The 14,095-nt window shown below is 43.9% G+C and overlaps 1 protein-coding gene across 1 annotated transcript in view; it reads left to right on the top strand.

The window, feature by feature from the left end:
- Tmem163 (transmembrane protein 163) overlaps positions 1-14,095 on the top strand; it is a gene marked incomplete at its 5' end in the record, with an annotated part of 234,058 nt that overhangs the window by 196,737 nt on the left and 23,226 nt on the right. Inside the window, 1 exon segment of the mRNA XM_013517466.1 lies at positions 1,017-1,113. Coding sequence (XP_013372920.1) covers positions 1,017-1,113 — 97 coding nt within the window.

The raw sequence follows: 14,095 nt of genomic DNA, 5'->3' as shown, positions 1-14,095 counted from the left end.
AGAGAGAGAGAGAGAGAGAGAGAGAGAGAGAGAGAGAGAGTGTGTGTGTGTGTGTGTGTGTGTGTGTGTGTGTGTGTGTGTGTGTTTCCCTAGAGGCTCATTACAAGGATGCATAGCACCTGTAGCAGCTCACCTCCATGATCAAGTTTCCAGTAATATTCCCAGCCCATTCATTACTTTTCCCTCCATCTCTGTGTTGTGTTCTTTTTGTGTTTTGCTCCAATGTGCCATGATTCTTTCCTTCTGTCTATCTTTGAATAATAAAACGAGAGTGTGGGTGAGAAGCCTGTTAAGTGGACTCCATGCAGCCCTGTTTCCTGCCTGCAGTCCTGACTTCTAAATTTGGAGGAATATGTCTGTCCACAGGTTTATTAGGATTATAAGTAGATGCTACCTCAAAGTTAGATGAGCAGTTTGGGACCATGCTGTTGATCCAGAGAGAAGAATCTAAGATGGATAATAACAAGTTCCTTTGTGTAAGCTAACATTAATGGGTTACTTTGTTACACTTTGTGCATTGTCTCTTTTAATCTTCCAGTAGGAAATGTTATTCCCATCTGAAAGGCAAGGAAATGGAATCTAAAAGAGACTGAGTTCCTTGACCAAGATTTTGTAACAAGTTAAGTGGTGGAGCTTGGGATGTCTGATGCCAAAGCCTCCATACTTTTGCTATTATACTTTTTATCCTCCGCTCTGTGGAATGAAGCTTCCTGTTTGCCATGCAAGGAAGATGAGTTTCATGGCCTGGAGGACCCCTCCTCACGTTTGTGTCAAGCAGCTAGATGATGTAGGATGGTGGGCCCCTTTCACATGAGGTTTCCTTTGGTGATAAAACCCTGAACTGTATACTCCTAGAAGTGGCTTTGTATCAATCGTGGGACTGTGGGTGCTTATCTGAGTGGTGTGGCAATGTGAATTCAATTCCCAGATTCTGTCTTTGTCATAGACAACTGTGCCAAATCCTCAGCAGTGTGAAGTTCTCTCGGTTAAGACTATCAATGTTTTGTTTTTTGCAGAGCCTGTGTCATCCTGGGGGTGATATTCCTTCTGTCATCCATATGTATAGTGGTCAAGGCCATCCATGACCTCTCAACCAGGCTGCTCCCAGAAGTGGTAAGGTCCCTCTTCATCCTCGACAATCCTTCCCAGAAGCTGTAGCTCCTAAGCTCCCTCTTACTACATGTTTGCTGGGGGAAGGTGGGCAGAGAGTATGTAACATTGAGGGGTCCACAAGAACTTGCTGTGGGGATACAGATGACTGGGCAGAGTGGAGCACTGGGCAAGACAAAGAGACCCCAAATAACTGAGCTGGTTCTGCTGGGTTCTGTGACCCTCTCTTTACATCTTTAGTTTTTTTTTTTTTTTTTTTTGAAACAGCATCTTGCTATGTAGTACAGGTTGACCTTGAACTTGCTTATGTAGCTCAGGCAGACCTTGAACCTTACAGCGATCCTCCTTCCTCGTCTTCCTGAGTGCTGGGATTATAGGTGTGTGCCACTACACCCAGCAGTCTTGGGCTATTTTTAAAATGTCTTTTATTTTTGGTACAAAGAAATGGGGCTGTTTTTGTGCAGCATTGTGATCCAATCTATGTTGTTCTCATTGTTCTGTATTTATTTAGTGATTGCTGTAATAAGGAGTTCTGTATTTTTTCCTTTGCACTTCAATTCAATACATAAATCTATTCACATCAGGTTTTCTAGCACAACTGGCTTTTTGGTATAGAAACTAGAGAACACAATTTCATATTAAAATATGCCTTAGACTACTTTGTCCTCTGGGTAAGAGTCATCACCTGAACTCTAATTGTTTTTTCCTTCTCCCCTTATGAATACCAAGACAAGAAATGTTTTATAGTCTCTTATCAGGCGATCTTCATGGAAGCAACCGATTTGCTTACTAGGAGATGGAGATGCCACCATTACAATATAATCTCCATACAAGTTCATAGCAATTTAAATGTAAAATATGGGCACTTCTCTCAGGATATGATTTGATTTGTGCCTGGCTGCGCACACCATCTCATATAAGGCCACAACGATCACATCTTTTAATTCCACTTTTAGAAAAATATATTAATCCTTTTGGGATCTGTTGCATTTGTGTGTGTGCTTAGAGGGGCGATGAAAATGAAGTGGAACATTCTGCCTTTGGTAGAGACATTAAAGTTGCTCCCTTAAACGGTTTCCTCACCTGCTTTTAAACTGCGATTAGAGCCATCTCTTTTGTGATCCACAAGGTTCTTAACTGGTATTTATCACTGCAATTGGCCTGAAGCTTATTCTGTATTATCTCAGTGACAGGCATGACAGATGCCAGGGCAGGAATGTACCTATTTAGTTACTTTCTGAAGTAGAGCTGGCTCCAGCAGATATTACTATTTATTATGCTCTTGTGTTCTTCATCTCCTGATTGCTGAATTCTCTTATGCCAATCTTCCTGATTGCCAGGGGTCTTAGGCTCTTCCATCATTTTCCATCCTTACACTCACTTCCCCGTGTTTCATTCTGTCACATTCTGAACAAATTTAAGCTATGAAGGCACAAAGTGTGATTATACATGTTCAGGTAACGTCTGCATTTTTTAGGGTACGGAAATATGTGTCAACTTTAAAGAAAGTTCATAGCTGGGAATTTTCAGCACTGCACTAGTTGACACATACATTTACTTAGGCATTGAAAATTAATTTTCCACCAGGGCCAAATTGGTGTAAAATGGCTAACTGTACTCACCATCCTAACTCTGCTCAATGTCCTTGTAGAGGCACTGCCTTCCTTGTTTATTTAGCTGGGAATATTCTCTTATACTGTGGTGCAAATGCTCATAAGTGGAGAATCCCACCAGTGTAAATTCCATCCCACAGTGTACATGTTAGTACCCTGACCAAGGTAGGGTTGAGAGAGGGCAAAGCCCTCCATCGTTGTACCCTGTATGAGTCTTGTCCTTGGGGAACACACACCTACTGGAATTTTTAAATTGGTTTCATCAGGTCCAGTTTTAAAGTTCTACCTATTTGTAGTCATCTCATTTATTTTCTTTTCTTTTTACCCTCAGCATTATCAGAGGTTAAGGAAGGGACTTTGAATTTTAACCTGCGTGAATCCCCTTCCTCCTCCCCTCAAGGGAAACTCTTCTATTGGCTGCCTGACACACAGTGGGTAAAATGCTCCCAGCTCATAGTCAAAGGTTTCTCAATTCCAGGTCTTCTGGTTACTTTATTCTGTACTGGGAGTTTCCAAAAGCCAGCAGGGTATAGCCAAGCCCCAGACCTCTGGCCTGCAATAATTCAGAATGAATATTCATCCATAATACTTCATGCAAATTAGGAGTCACCCATTCAAATGCAGCAGAAGCCAGTCCTGAATCAAAAATCAGAGAGGCTGGCGAGGTTGGTGGCAGCCAGAAAGCACGTGCCCACCTGTGGTTCCAGCCTCCCCCGGAGCTGTCTCATCAGAATAAGGACCTGTGTTGCCAGCTCTTACAAGTTTTTAGGAGAAAGTGGGAACTCGTACTTACTGTGAAATAAATTGGTGACGGATAAAAACATTTTTTGAAAACCGTGGTTGGGAGTGGGTAGATATTTTCACACGCACAGGTCAGGGAAAGCGTGCCTCTGGGCTGCATGCAGGGAGTTTGCTGCTGCTGGTGGAAAGCAGGCAACGAGTGTAGGGCTTGGGCAAAACCAGTCACTGTTCTTTTTAGGCCTCTGTGTTGTAAATGTTCCTGCCAGTCACACACCCAAGTCTTCGCCTCAACTACAGAGCTACATCTTTATATTCAGTTTCTGTTCTCTCACAAGCTCCGTCTTCCCTCCTACAACCCTCTTCCCTTGGCTGCTTTTTTTCTCATTCAGCTGCACAATTCTCAGAGCGAGAATAACTGCAACAGTAGGTTTTGAGTAAGAAAGCTGTGCAGTTAGGAATTGCCCAACCATAAAGTCAGCTGGCGCTGAGCCTCAGTGCTGTCCCTAGCTGTGCCAGCCCCTCAGGGTTTTGCTGGAGGAGGAACTGGGCCAGCCGAGCCGGAAGAAGGCTCCAGGGAATCTCCCCAAGGCTTCATAAGCAAATGGCTTGAGCCTGCTCTCTTACTACCCGCAGTCAATGGCTTTGTTTGGTTAATGAAACGGATTCCAAAGAGCCTTGTGTGAAGCTCTGCACTGATTGCAGAGCTGGAAGTCAGCATTGTGTGGGCATTGCTGTGATATAGAAGTCACAGTGCTGCTTTGTGTCAATGGGTTCCTGTTTAGTTGTTTATAGAATGAAAAAAAATAAACAAGTTGTAGACCAAGCTGAGCAGGTTCTAGAAACCCATGAGTTGAAATATCCTCAGACCACCTTACCCCATTACTTCTTACTGATTTTTAGTTGACGAGTAAAGTTGCCTGTATTTGTGGTAGCATGATGTTTTGCTTCAGGTCTACATCACAAAATGTCTACTATGGGCAGCTTTAGATGAACATCGTGCTCTTCCGCTTTTACCCCACCTACCCCACTATGGTAAGGAGGGCAGGTGGTGTGCTTCTCCTTTTTGCTAGGACATGGCGCTCTGAAAGCTGAAGTGACCTTCGGGAGGTTGTGAGCTGGCTGGTGGCAGAGTCTGGAGTTGAGCTCTTACCTCCTTGTCCAGGGCCATCTATTTCCGGTAACGTGGGCCTGTGTGGCCCTGCAGTCCACTGGCTTTTGGGGCTGGCCCTCCTGAATGTCTCCTCCTCCTCATACTGCTGCAAAGCAGGGCTGCTCTGGAGGGAGATACCCAGGTCCCCAGTGGGTGCCACCCTTGGTCTTTCTGGTTATTCCTGCCACCACTGCCCCGATCACACAGGCCCCGATCACAAAGACCCTCATCAGATGGAACTCACAGAAGGACAAGTGTGTGGCGGGGATGGGTTTAGGGGAAGCAGGGACTCATCCACACTATAGGCTCAGTGAGGCTGCTGAGTATGGTGCGGGTGTGTGAGCAGGTATTCTTCAGGTTCATCCTCCTGCCTGTCTCTTCTTACCTGGGTGGCCATAGGCACGTCCCATGTGCTCACTGACCCTTTGTTTCCTTGTGTGTAGAAAGGTGACATTGCATTTGCCGAAGGCTGAAAATAAGGTTATGCTCAATTTATTTAAAATAAGTGGCATTAGAGGACAGTACTTCTGTGGTTGACTTTTTTTGTGGAGAATACAGGCATGATTGGCTCTTGTCCTACTTTATGGGGTTTCAGAATTGCTAATCAGAGTTACCCCAACTCAGGCCATGAGGTGATTTAGGACTGGGCTCATCTTTCCTGCCTCTTGATGTGTTTGCCTCTGACCTCTGGGGGTCCTGCCCTGGTTTCCTGGCTGGGATTGGCACACTTGCCCATAGGATTCAGGTGGCCATAGCCAACATGGAGCCACTCAGAGCACACAGAATGTGCTGCTGGAAGGCCTGACTGCTAAGCCTCACCCACCACCTTTGGCCAGGTGGCTGTAAGCAAATCATTTCCCTTCCGTGAGAACAATTTCTTCATTTGTAAAATGGGTGTAGTACCACCTGCTTCACAGCAGCGATTGTAGGCAGTAAATGATATAATGACTGTGGAACTGCTTTCTCAACTGTTACATGTTTTGCAAAGGAAGGAAATGATGTTTCTGGTTCAAGACTCTAGAATCCCCATCCTTTGCTTTCCCTTGCACTTTCTCTCTGTGTCTTGATCTGTGACCAACCTGTCACCTTCTTCTGCCTTGAGTGGACCATGACTTTTTTACTTTGAGCTCTGACCCACTGTCTCGAGCCAATCACCTTCCATGGTCATGTGTTAACAATATTGATTCCAGGGTTAATTGTAATAGTAAATAAGTCACATGTTGGCAATCAAGGACACACAGCTGTATACTGATACTAACAGTAATTGCTACCACCTGAGCTTCTGCTCATTTCCAGGCCCTCTGTCTAGGTACCTAGGATTCAGAATCAGATAATAGTAAAAGCTGGAAGTTTTCCATTGCTCTACAGAGCCCTTTACTTTCTTCTAGGGGATGCCTCAGCTTTTGTTCCCAAGGAGCTCACAGTGCGGGAGAGTCCCATGAACTGGTACCAACAGTGCTGGTAATGAGGCCTGTGGGAGAGACCATCACATGAGAACACAGAGAAGCCTTGTGTATCAGGAGGGAGCTGTGTAGGGAACGTTCAGGAGGGGAGAACCTCCATGTGATATCTGAAGGGCAAGTGAGAGCTGGCAAGGCAGGCGATGGCAGGGAAGGAGGACAAGGAGGAGGCGGAGGAGGGTGTGCCAGGCAGAGGGCAACAGAAGCAAAGAGCCCTCTGTAAACCTCTTGTCTCTCTCATATCTTTTTTCCTGTTTATACAAAAGCCTCAGAGTAAAAGGACCAAAATACAGAAAAAAGGAAAGTAAGAAAGAAAAAATAACTTTGTGTTATAAGTCAGAACAACTGCTTAGCACAAGTTTATTTCTTTATCTTTGAATAGCAAGGTTGGCCTGCAAGCCTCTGCTTGTCTGTCTCCCCGCCGCTTTGCCTAACATTCCCTCCTGTCCTCCAGAACAAAGCAGCTTTGCCTCAGCAGTAATAGGGAATCCTTTGATTGCTCTTCTTGCAGGCAGCCCATCATTAGCTTTATTTCATTTCTGGTCCCTCTTTGTGAAGGGGGTGTGCAGCTGCCTTCTATCATGGGAGCACCTAGTCAACAAGCTTGGCTGACCATGGGATACTCTTGAGGCTGGGGGTGCTCGGCAGAACCTTTGAAGGGGTCCATATGCTCTGGGGAGCCTCACATAGGATTACATTCTCACAAGCAAAGCTGGAAATGAAACTCTTGTAAAGGGTATTTTAAGTTTCAAGTCCACAGCAAGACCTTTTCTCAAAGACCTTCCTGCCTAGGAAGTTACTGTGAATGCTGGACTTCTAGGGATTTGTGTTTGTCCAGTGTTCACCATTTGGCCTCGTTTGGGTTGGTAGAAGGCATTTATATGTTCCTCAGCCATTATTGTCTCACTCTCAGTGAGTGTGTAACTTGTAGGAGGATGGAGACTGCCTAGCCTGCCTTCTTCCCACACCCACCTTCCTTCCTTCCTTCCATCCATCCATCCATCCATCCTTCCCTGATACTGGAGATTATAGTACCTAGTAGTATGTTACTAAACTGTTTCTCTAGCCCTTTTTAATTTTTTTTTTTTTTTTTGAGACAAAATCTCATTAAGTTGTCTAGATTGGCCTCGAACTTGTGATCCTCCTACCTCGGCCTCCCGAGTACTGGGATTACAGGCGTGCGCTCCGTTTGCCTTCTCTCAGTTGCCATCCTTTCCTCCTGCCAGCACTTCTCTCTTCTCCACAGTTACCCTTCTGAGCTCTTCCCTGCCTAACTCCTTGGGAATCTCACTGCTACACTCATCCCTCTGTCGTGGCATCTTCAGTCATCCCTTGTCTATGCCTCTTACCAGGCATTGACTTTTAAGTCTCTCTTGACCACTCCCCAAATGGTCTCTCTGAAGACTCACCCCTGCCTTTGCATTCTTTTGTCATATCAAGTGCAAACCCTGCTCCTCCTCATCCTACCTCTACCAGTAGATTCTGCGTGGCATCCCCGACAGGAAACATTTAGCAGAGGGAAGTGAGGGAGAGTGGTAAAGGAGAGGCAGTAAAGATTTGTCAGCCTCGGGTCTTCTGAAGTGAGTGCCTCATCCTTGAAGTACTTTTCCAAAAATTTACTCATTTACCAAACGAGTGCCTCGAGGCAGGGTAGCCCTGGGGTTAACAATGTGGGAGCTGAAGACGGGGAGACCACCTCACCTACTTCTGTCAGTTTCTCACTAGGGGAACCTGTGGTGGGGTGTTCAGCTGTTCTCTCCCTCAGTTTCCTTGTTTGTAAAATGTGAACAGTAATGGTATCTTCTAATAGAATTGTTAATAAAATTACAAAGATGTGGGGATTTGCTTAGCAAATAACTATTGAATGAATGTTGGCTGATTTTTTGGGCTAGAGAAGAGCTGGCAAGGTCTTCCAGTGCTTTTAGTGCGGGAAAATTAGGCTGTATTGAACCATCCGGGAAATACCTTCATGCTCTTTTCAGCTCAGGCTGGATAGTGGTGTAGGCTTTCTTATGCAATAATCTATAATTCCTGGCTCCTCCATCAGCAATAGAGAGATCTGTCTTCCAGTAGGATATGCTGCCCAGCATAACTCTAAATTTAACTTGGGAGTCATATTGACTCCTACTTAAAAAGTCATACATGGTCCATGTCTGCAACATCCCCCCATCTTTTCCCCCCAGCACCGTACAAAGGAGGGCAGAAATTCAACATATCACAGTCTCTGCTGTGTCCCATTCTTGTTACTTCTAACAGAATAATTTCATTACCTCGGCAATATTCACCTCTTCATTTGCCCTAGGCAAGAACCAACAAGCTTCTAAAAGGAATCTGAGTGTTGATGTACGTGAATTATTATTGATTTGAGTGAATGCTGGCACAGAAAGCCTGAAAATAGACCCACATTTATCTGGGTGACTGTCTTTAGATCAGGATGCCAGGGAAAAGGAAAGTCTCTTCAACACAGAGTGCTAGATCAACTGGATAGCCATGTGAACAAAAAGAACATCAGCCCTTATACAAAAGTTAACTGAGAAATGAATTATAAACTCCAATGTAAAAACCCAAAGCTATAAACCTCTAGAAAACACAAAAGAGACAAATGGTGCAACTTCAGGAGAGGCAACAGTTTCGTAGACGTGGGGCACCAAACATAAACCAAGACATTGAAAATTGGACTTCATCAAAATCAGAAACCTTTGGTCTTCTAAGAGGACATTAAGAAAATATTAAGATTGTACAAACAACACATCCGTTGGACAAAGGTTTTATATGAAGAATATATAAAGAGCAGCTTTAAAGAAAATAATCAGTAAGATGATCAAAGAGTACTTAGTTCACAGTTATAGACAAGCAAATGGTGAATTAGCACATGAAAAGGTACTCAATGTTATTAGTCATCAGGGAATTACAAATTAAAAATACTGTGTGCTCATGAGAATGTCTAATTTAAAAAATCCCAAAGACTAAAACTGTGTGGTGCATATAGGGTTGTGACTCTGAAGGTGAGGGAGTAAAATGGTACAACCGTTTTGGAAGATGAGTAAGAGGCTCTTAAAAAATTCAAGATCCATTCACTGCCTGACCTAGTTGTTCCATTCTTAGGTATTTACCCGAGGGAAATGAAAATATATGTCTGCAGAAAGACTTGTCCACAAATATCCATTATGTTTGTTTTGTTTTTTTGTTTTTTTTTCTCCGGTACCGGGAACCGAACTCACGACCTTGCGCTTGCCAGGCAGGCGCTTTTGCCGCTGAGCTAAATCCCCAGCCCACACAAATATCCATTATGATTTTATTTCTAACATCAAAAACTGGGAACAGGGGCTGGGGATTTAGCTCAGCAACACAGCCCCTGCCTGGCAAGCGTGAAGTCATGAGCTCGATTCCCAGTACCGGAAAAACTCCCCCACCCAAACCCCCCACCCCAAAACTGGGAACAGCCTAGACAAATGTATATCAACAGATGAATGGGCAAGCCCATTGTAATGTTCATACAGTGGACTACTACTCACCAATAAAAGGGTGATGTAATGATCCATGTAATGTCATGGATGAATCTCAGGGTAATTAAGATGGGTACTAGAAATAAGGCAAAGAAGTCCATATATACTGCATGTCTCCATTTATTTAAACTTTTAAATACAAATTAATCCACAGTGACCGAAAGCAGAAATAGAAGTTTTCTGAAGATGGGGGGAGATGAGGGGAAGAATGAGTAAAGAATCATAAGGGTACTTACAGAAGTGATGGAAATTTTCACTTTTGGTGATTATTTCACAGATCTCACAATATGTCAGTGCCGATCACAGAGCACACTTCATGTAGTTCACGTGCAACAAGGGCCACCCTTGGTCACTAATGACTTCACATTGCTAGGCCAGATAGGAATCTTGCTGAGACCCCTATAGGATAAATACTTCAGATTGCTATGAAGGGTGGTTTTATTTTCCTGAGTGTGACCTATACATAAAGCACTGGACATCTCTGTTAAGTTACACTATAAGTAGATAATGCAAAGGGACAGAGGATATGATAAGAGGGGAGAGTGTAACTGGTAAGCTAAATATAAAAGCTATCACCAGAGCCAGATAGCTTTAAGAGGAACATTCGCTGAAACATGGTTGAACGCACGCAGTTGCCAGAAACACCCCTGAACTGCCCATTGGTGGCTCCAGCTCTTGAGTATGTTCATCATCACAAGCCTCTGGGAGTAGGGGCAGTTTATCCTTTTGGTCTCTTGCCTGCAGTGTTATGTGTTTGTCACTTCAAGTGTAACCTAGGAAATGACAGTCTCTGGTTCTCTTTTGCTCCTTCTGGAAACTCCTGTATTGTAATCAGGATATGTTATGTCTGTGGGCTGTCCTCCATGTTGCTTTATTTGGTCTACTATGCCTCTACATTTTCTACCGTGAACAAGTGCTTTTTCTGCTTTATGTCTTACAAGGCTTCATGGTGTTTCTGATGTAGGTGGAGGCTTTAGGCTTGCCACCATTTTATTTTATTTAATTAATTTATTTATTTTTTATTTTTTTCTGGTACCGGGAATCGAACTCACAACGTCATGCTTGCCAGGTTGCCACCATTTTATAACAAAGCAATCCTTGTAAAGAAAACCTCTTACTCCAGACTGCATGATATCAATGTCACAGGCACATGGTGAATGGAACCCAGTCTCTTGAAAACTAGTTGAGGGCTCTTTCTGGTCTGTGGGTTGCCTCCAAAAATACTTCAGAATTCGAGGATATAAAGGGTTGAAAGGCTTTTATTTTTATTTTTTTGTTTGTTTGTTTGTTTGTTTTTTTGGTTTTTCTCCGGTACCGGGAACTGAACTCACGACCTTGCACTTGCCAGGCAGGAGCTTTGCCGCTGAGCTAAATCCCCAGCCCCGAAAGGCTTTTAAAACTGGCTCAATTTGGGCTGGGGATGTAGCTCAGCAGCACAAGCACCTGCCTGGCAAGCACAAGGTCCTGAGTTCAATTCCCAGTACCAAAAAGAGAAAAGGTTCAGTTTTATATGGAGGAAATATGGCTCAGAGACTGAGTCTCATAGAAGAATAAGCTCCAAGTCTAGGACTTTGCCACACTTTGCTGAATGAGAGTGAGCCTTCCAACCATGTTCTCAGTGGTCTTAGAGATTCTGCATTGATGGGGCCATGAACACTCATCTTAGGCAGTTACTGGGTTAGGGTAACAAAAGGGGAGGGAGCAAGGAGGACGTGCTTATTCCTTTCCATCCCCCAGCCTACTCTTGGGACATCTGTGTATCTAAGGATTCTGGCGCTTATCAAAGATGGTGTGGTGCATCATGGCTGAACACTTATTCAAATGCATCTGTACCTGACCTTGGGAAACTTAATCTCTTGGTACTTGTTTTTCCATTTGGAATGTGAGAACAAACTAAATTAGCACTTTGTTCTCTGTATGAGGTTGTCTGAGAACAAATTCTTATCTTTTGAATAAAGAAACATTTTTTCAGGGGGAAATTATTTCTGTGCACTCTCCTAAGTATCATACAAACAACACAATTCTCTTAAGATTTCTGGGGTTTCTTTTGGGAGGTTGTTCTTGTTTATTGTTTAGCTAGTGGACAGACTCATAGTGAATGCTTTATTTCCCAAGCTTAGAGTGAAGTATCCCTATTTGTACTAGGCACACAATACATCCTAGCACAGCAAAGCAGTGGAGAATAAGTTCTTCCAGGAACCAGGGCTCCTCCTACAAATTACTTGTGCTCCATCCTTCTTTCTCATGAGCAGTGCTGTTATTTTGGAATATTCTGCCTGTGATCAGGATAGAAGCATCAGGTAACAAAGCCATCCTGTTGTGAAAAATTACAAAAAATTGGATACTTGTCTTAGATATAGTTTGGGGCACTGTGTAAAAAATTTTAACCCTTTACTAGTCCTGTTGAAGTGAAGTCTTTTCATCATCCCAGCCCCCTGGGGGAGTTGAGAAATACTGGGACTGAGGTGGCTGAATCTTCCCTGTAAAGAACTTTCAAGGACAGGCAGAACATGAATGCAGGTTTGGCACTGGGTGCTCCTGAAGGTCAGCTGTGAGGAGGGGCTCCCTGACCTTCTTCATTCTCTGTACAGTTGCTTGTTCCAAAGAGGGAGGAGGGTGTGGGGGGAGGGCTAGAAGGGGAAGCCTCTGCCCAGAGTTGTGATCCTTGACATTTCTGCTTCTCTGTGGGTGAAGGTAGTGTTGGCCTAGGTTCTGTGTGCCAGCCCGCTGTTTCAGCCAGTCTGTTTCGCCTCTTCTTTTGTAATTCCCCAGATACCTCCTAGCCCCTCATTAGGTGTGTGTCTCTTGTGTTTCCTGACAGTTCACACTGATGGGTGCAGTTCTTAGCACACTGCAGTATGATTTTTTTTTTTTTTTTGTCTACTTGTCTCTGAGTTTATACAAATAGACAAGGAGAATGGAAATTCTTTGAGGAGACTGGCAAGTCTTTAAAAACTTGGATTTGCTGTCTTCCCAGCACCTACAACATGTGTGAGGAACTCAGTTGAGAGTTTGTTGACTAAATAAATTTGTCATGTGTAGGTCATTGGCTGGGTCAGTCAGTCACTAGTACGGCTTGAGGGAGGGATACAAGCAGCAGGAGTTTGTCTTGCAGGGAATCCAGCCAGGCTGCCTGGAACCTTCCTGTGGACACTCTGACATCTCCATGGGCGAAAGGTAGGCAGCCAAGGGGCTGGTCCCAGACTACTTCCTTGTTCATGGCCTTGACAGCCCCTCTGTACTGTGGTGCTCCTGATCAGAGTGAACAGTGAATGAGTTTTACATTCATTTTTCCTTTTTAGTTCCAGCTCTTGGCATTTTTTCTGGTTTGTTTTCAAAGTAAAAGTCAAAATACTCCTTTGTGTAAGGAGCTGGCAGAGGTAATCTGTGTAGGAGTGTGTTCTCTGAGGCACTTTGCTCATGATGTCTTTAAGGTCAGGGAGTTGTCAGGCCCTGGCCTCACCAGCACTGAGTAGGTGTTTCTGAGGAGCCCTGCACTTACAAGTGTGAGGAACAATCCGGACTGGCTAGTGGCTGACCACCGAGTGTGCTCAGTGTCACTTCGACTATGAGTGTAAATTCATTACCCGGTGTGAATGATCAGAAGTTCTCAACCTTTCAACCAAACCCTAGTCTATGTGTTGCTTTGAAAGGATTTTGTAGATGTGACTGCATCTTTAATCAGGTGGTGTTTTTATCCTTGCTAGTCAGTTGGAAGGCCTTAAGAACGTAAGTGAGGTTTCCCTGAGGAAGAAGAAATTCTACCTGTGGATGGCAGCTTCTGTTGTACCCAAGCACCCAGCTGTTGGCCTTGAGGACTTGGGAGTTCCTCAGCAGCTCCACAGTCACATCGGCCAATTCCTTGCAGTAAAAATCTAATTCTATATCTCCCACGAATTCTCTTTCTCTGATTGAACTCTGACTGCTATAGCCAGAAACTACTGCCCTAGAGTATTTTCTCTATATTTACTTTTAATTTTTTTTCCAAATCAGACGTGTATATAACTTAGTCCATTTACAAAGCTCATTCTGAAAAATGATCCTCTCCCTAGAGGCAACCAGTTATAACTCTTTTCATCTCCACATCTCTTGTTTTAAATTTTAAATTTGCATAGTGTTGGGGATTGAACTAGCCTTGTATATGCTAGGCAAGTGTTCTACCACTGAGCTACCCCCTCAGCCCCCTCAACTTCCACACCCCTAAACAATATGCATATATTGCTGCTTCTTTCATACAGGCGTGATTTATTAACTTCCTACTCTGAGTAGGGCTTTAGTCATCTTCCTCATTGTTTCCTGTAGGGGCTGGGTACATTCTGGGAAGGCTCCACAGTTGTTTTGGGATTCTGAGGATTCCTTTTGCTTTTCTCTTAGGATGTGTCTCACTGTATCCTATGCTACTGTCTTTCATTATTTACTCCATTGCTTTGAAAGAACAGATCCTACAATAGCTTCCTGAGAACAGATTCCCAGAAAACAAAAATGTTTGAGACTTTGAATATCTGAGTATCTCAG

The sequence above is a fragment of the Chinchilla lanigera genome, unplaced genomic scaffold (assembly GCF_000276665.1).
Source record: "Chinchilla lanigera isolate Chin_1 unplaced genomic scaffold, ChiLan1.0 scaffold00039, whole genome shotgun sequence".
NCBI classification, from domain to species: Eukaryota; Metazoa; Chordata; class Mammalia; order Rodentia; family Chinchillidae; genus Chinchilla; species Chinchilla lanigera.
This window is presented reverse-complemented; position numbering and strand designations above follow the sequence as displayed.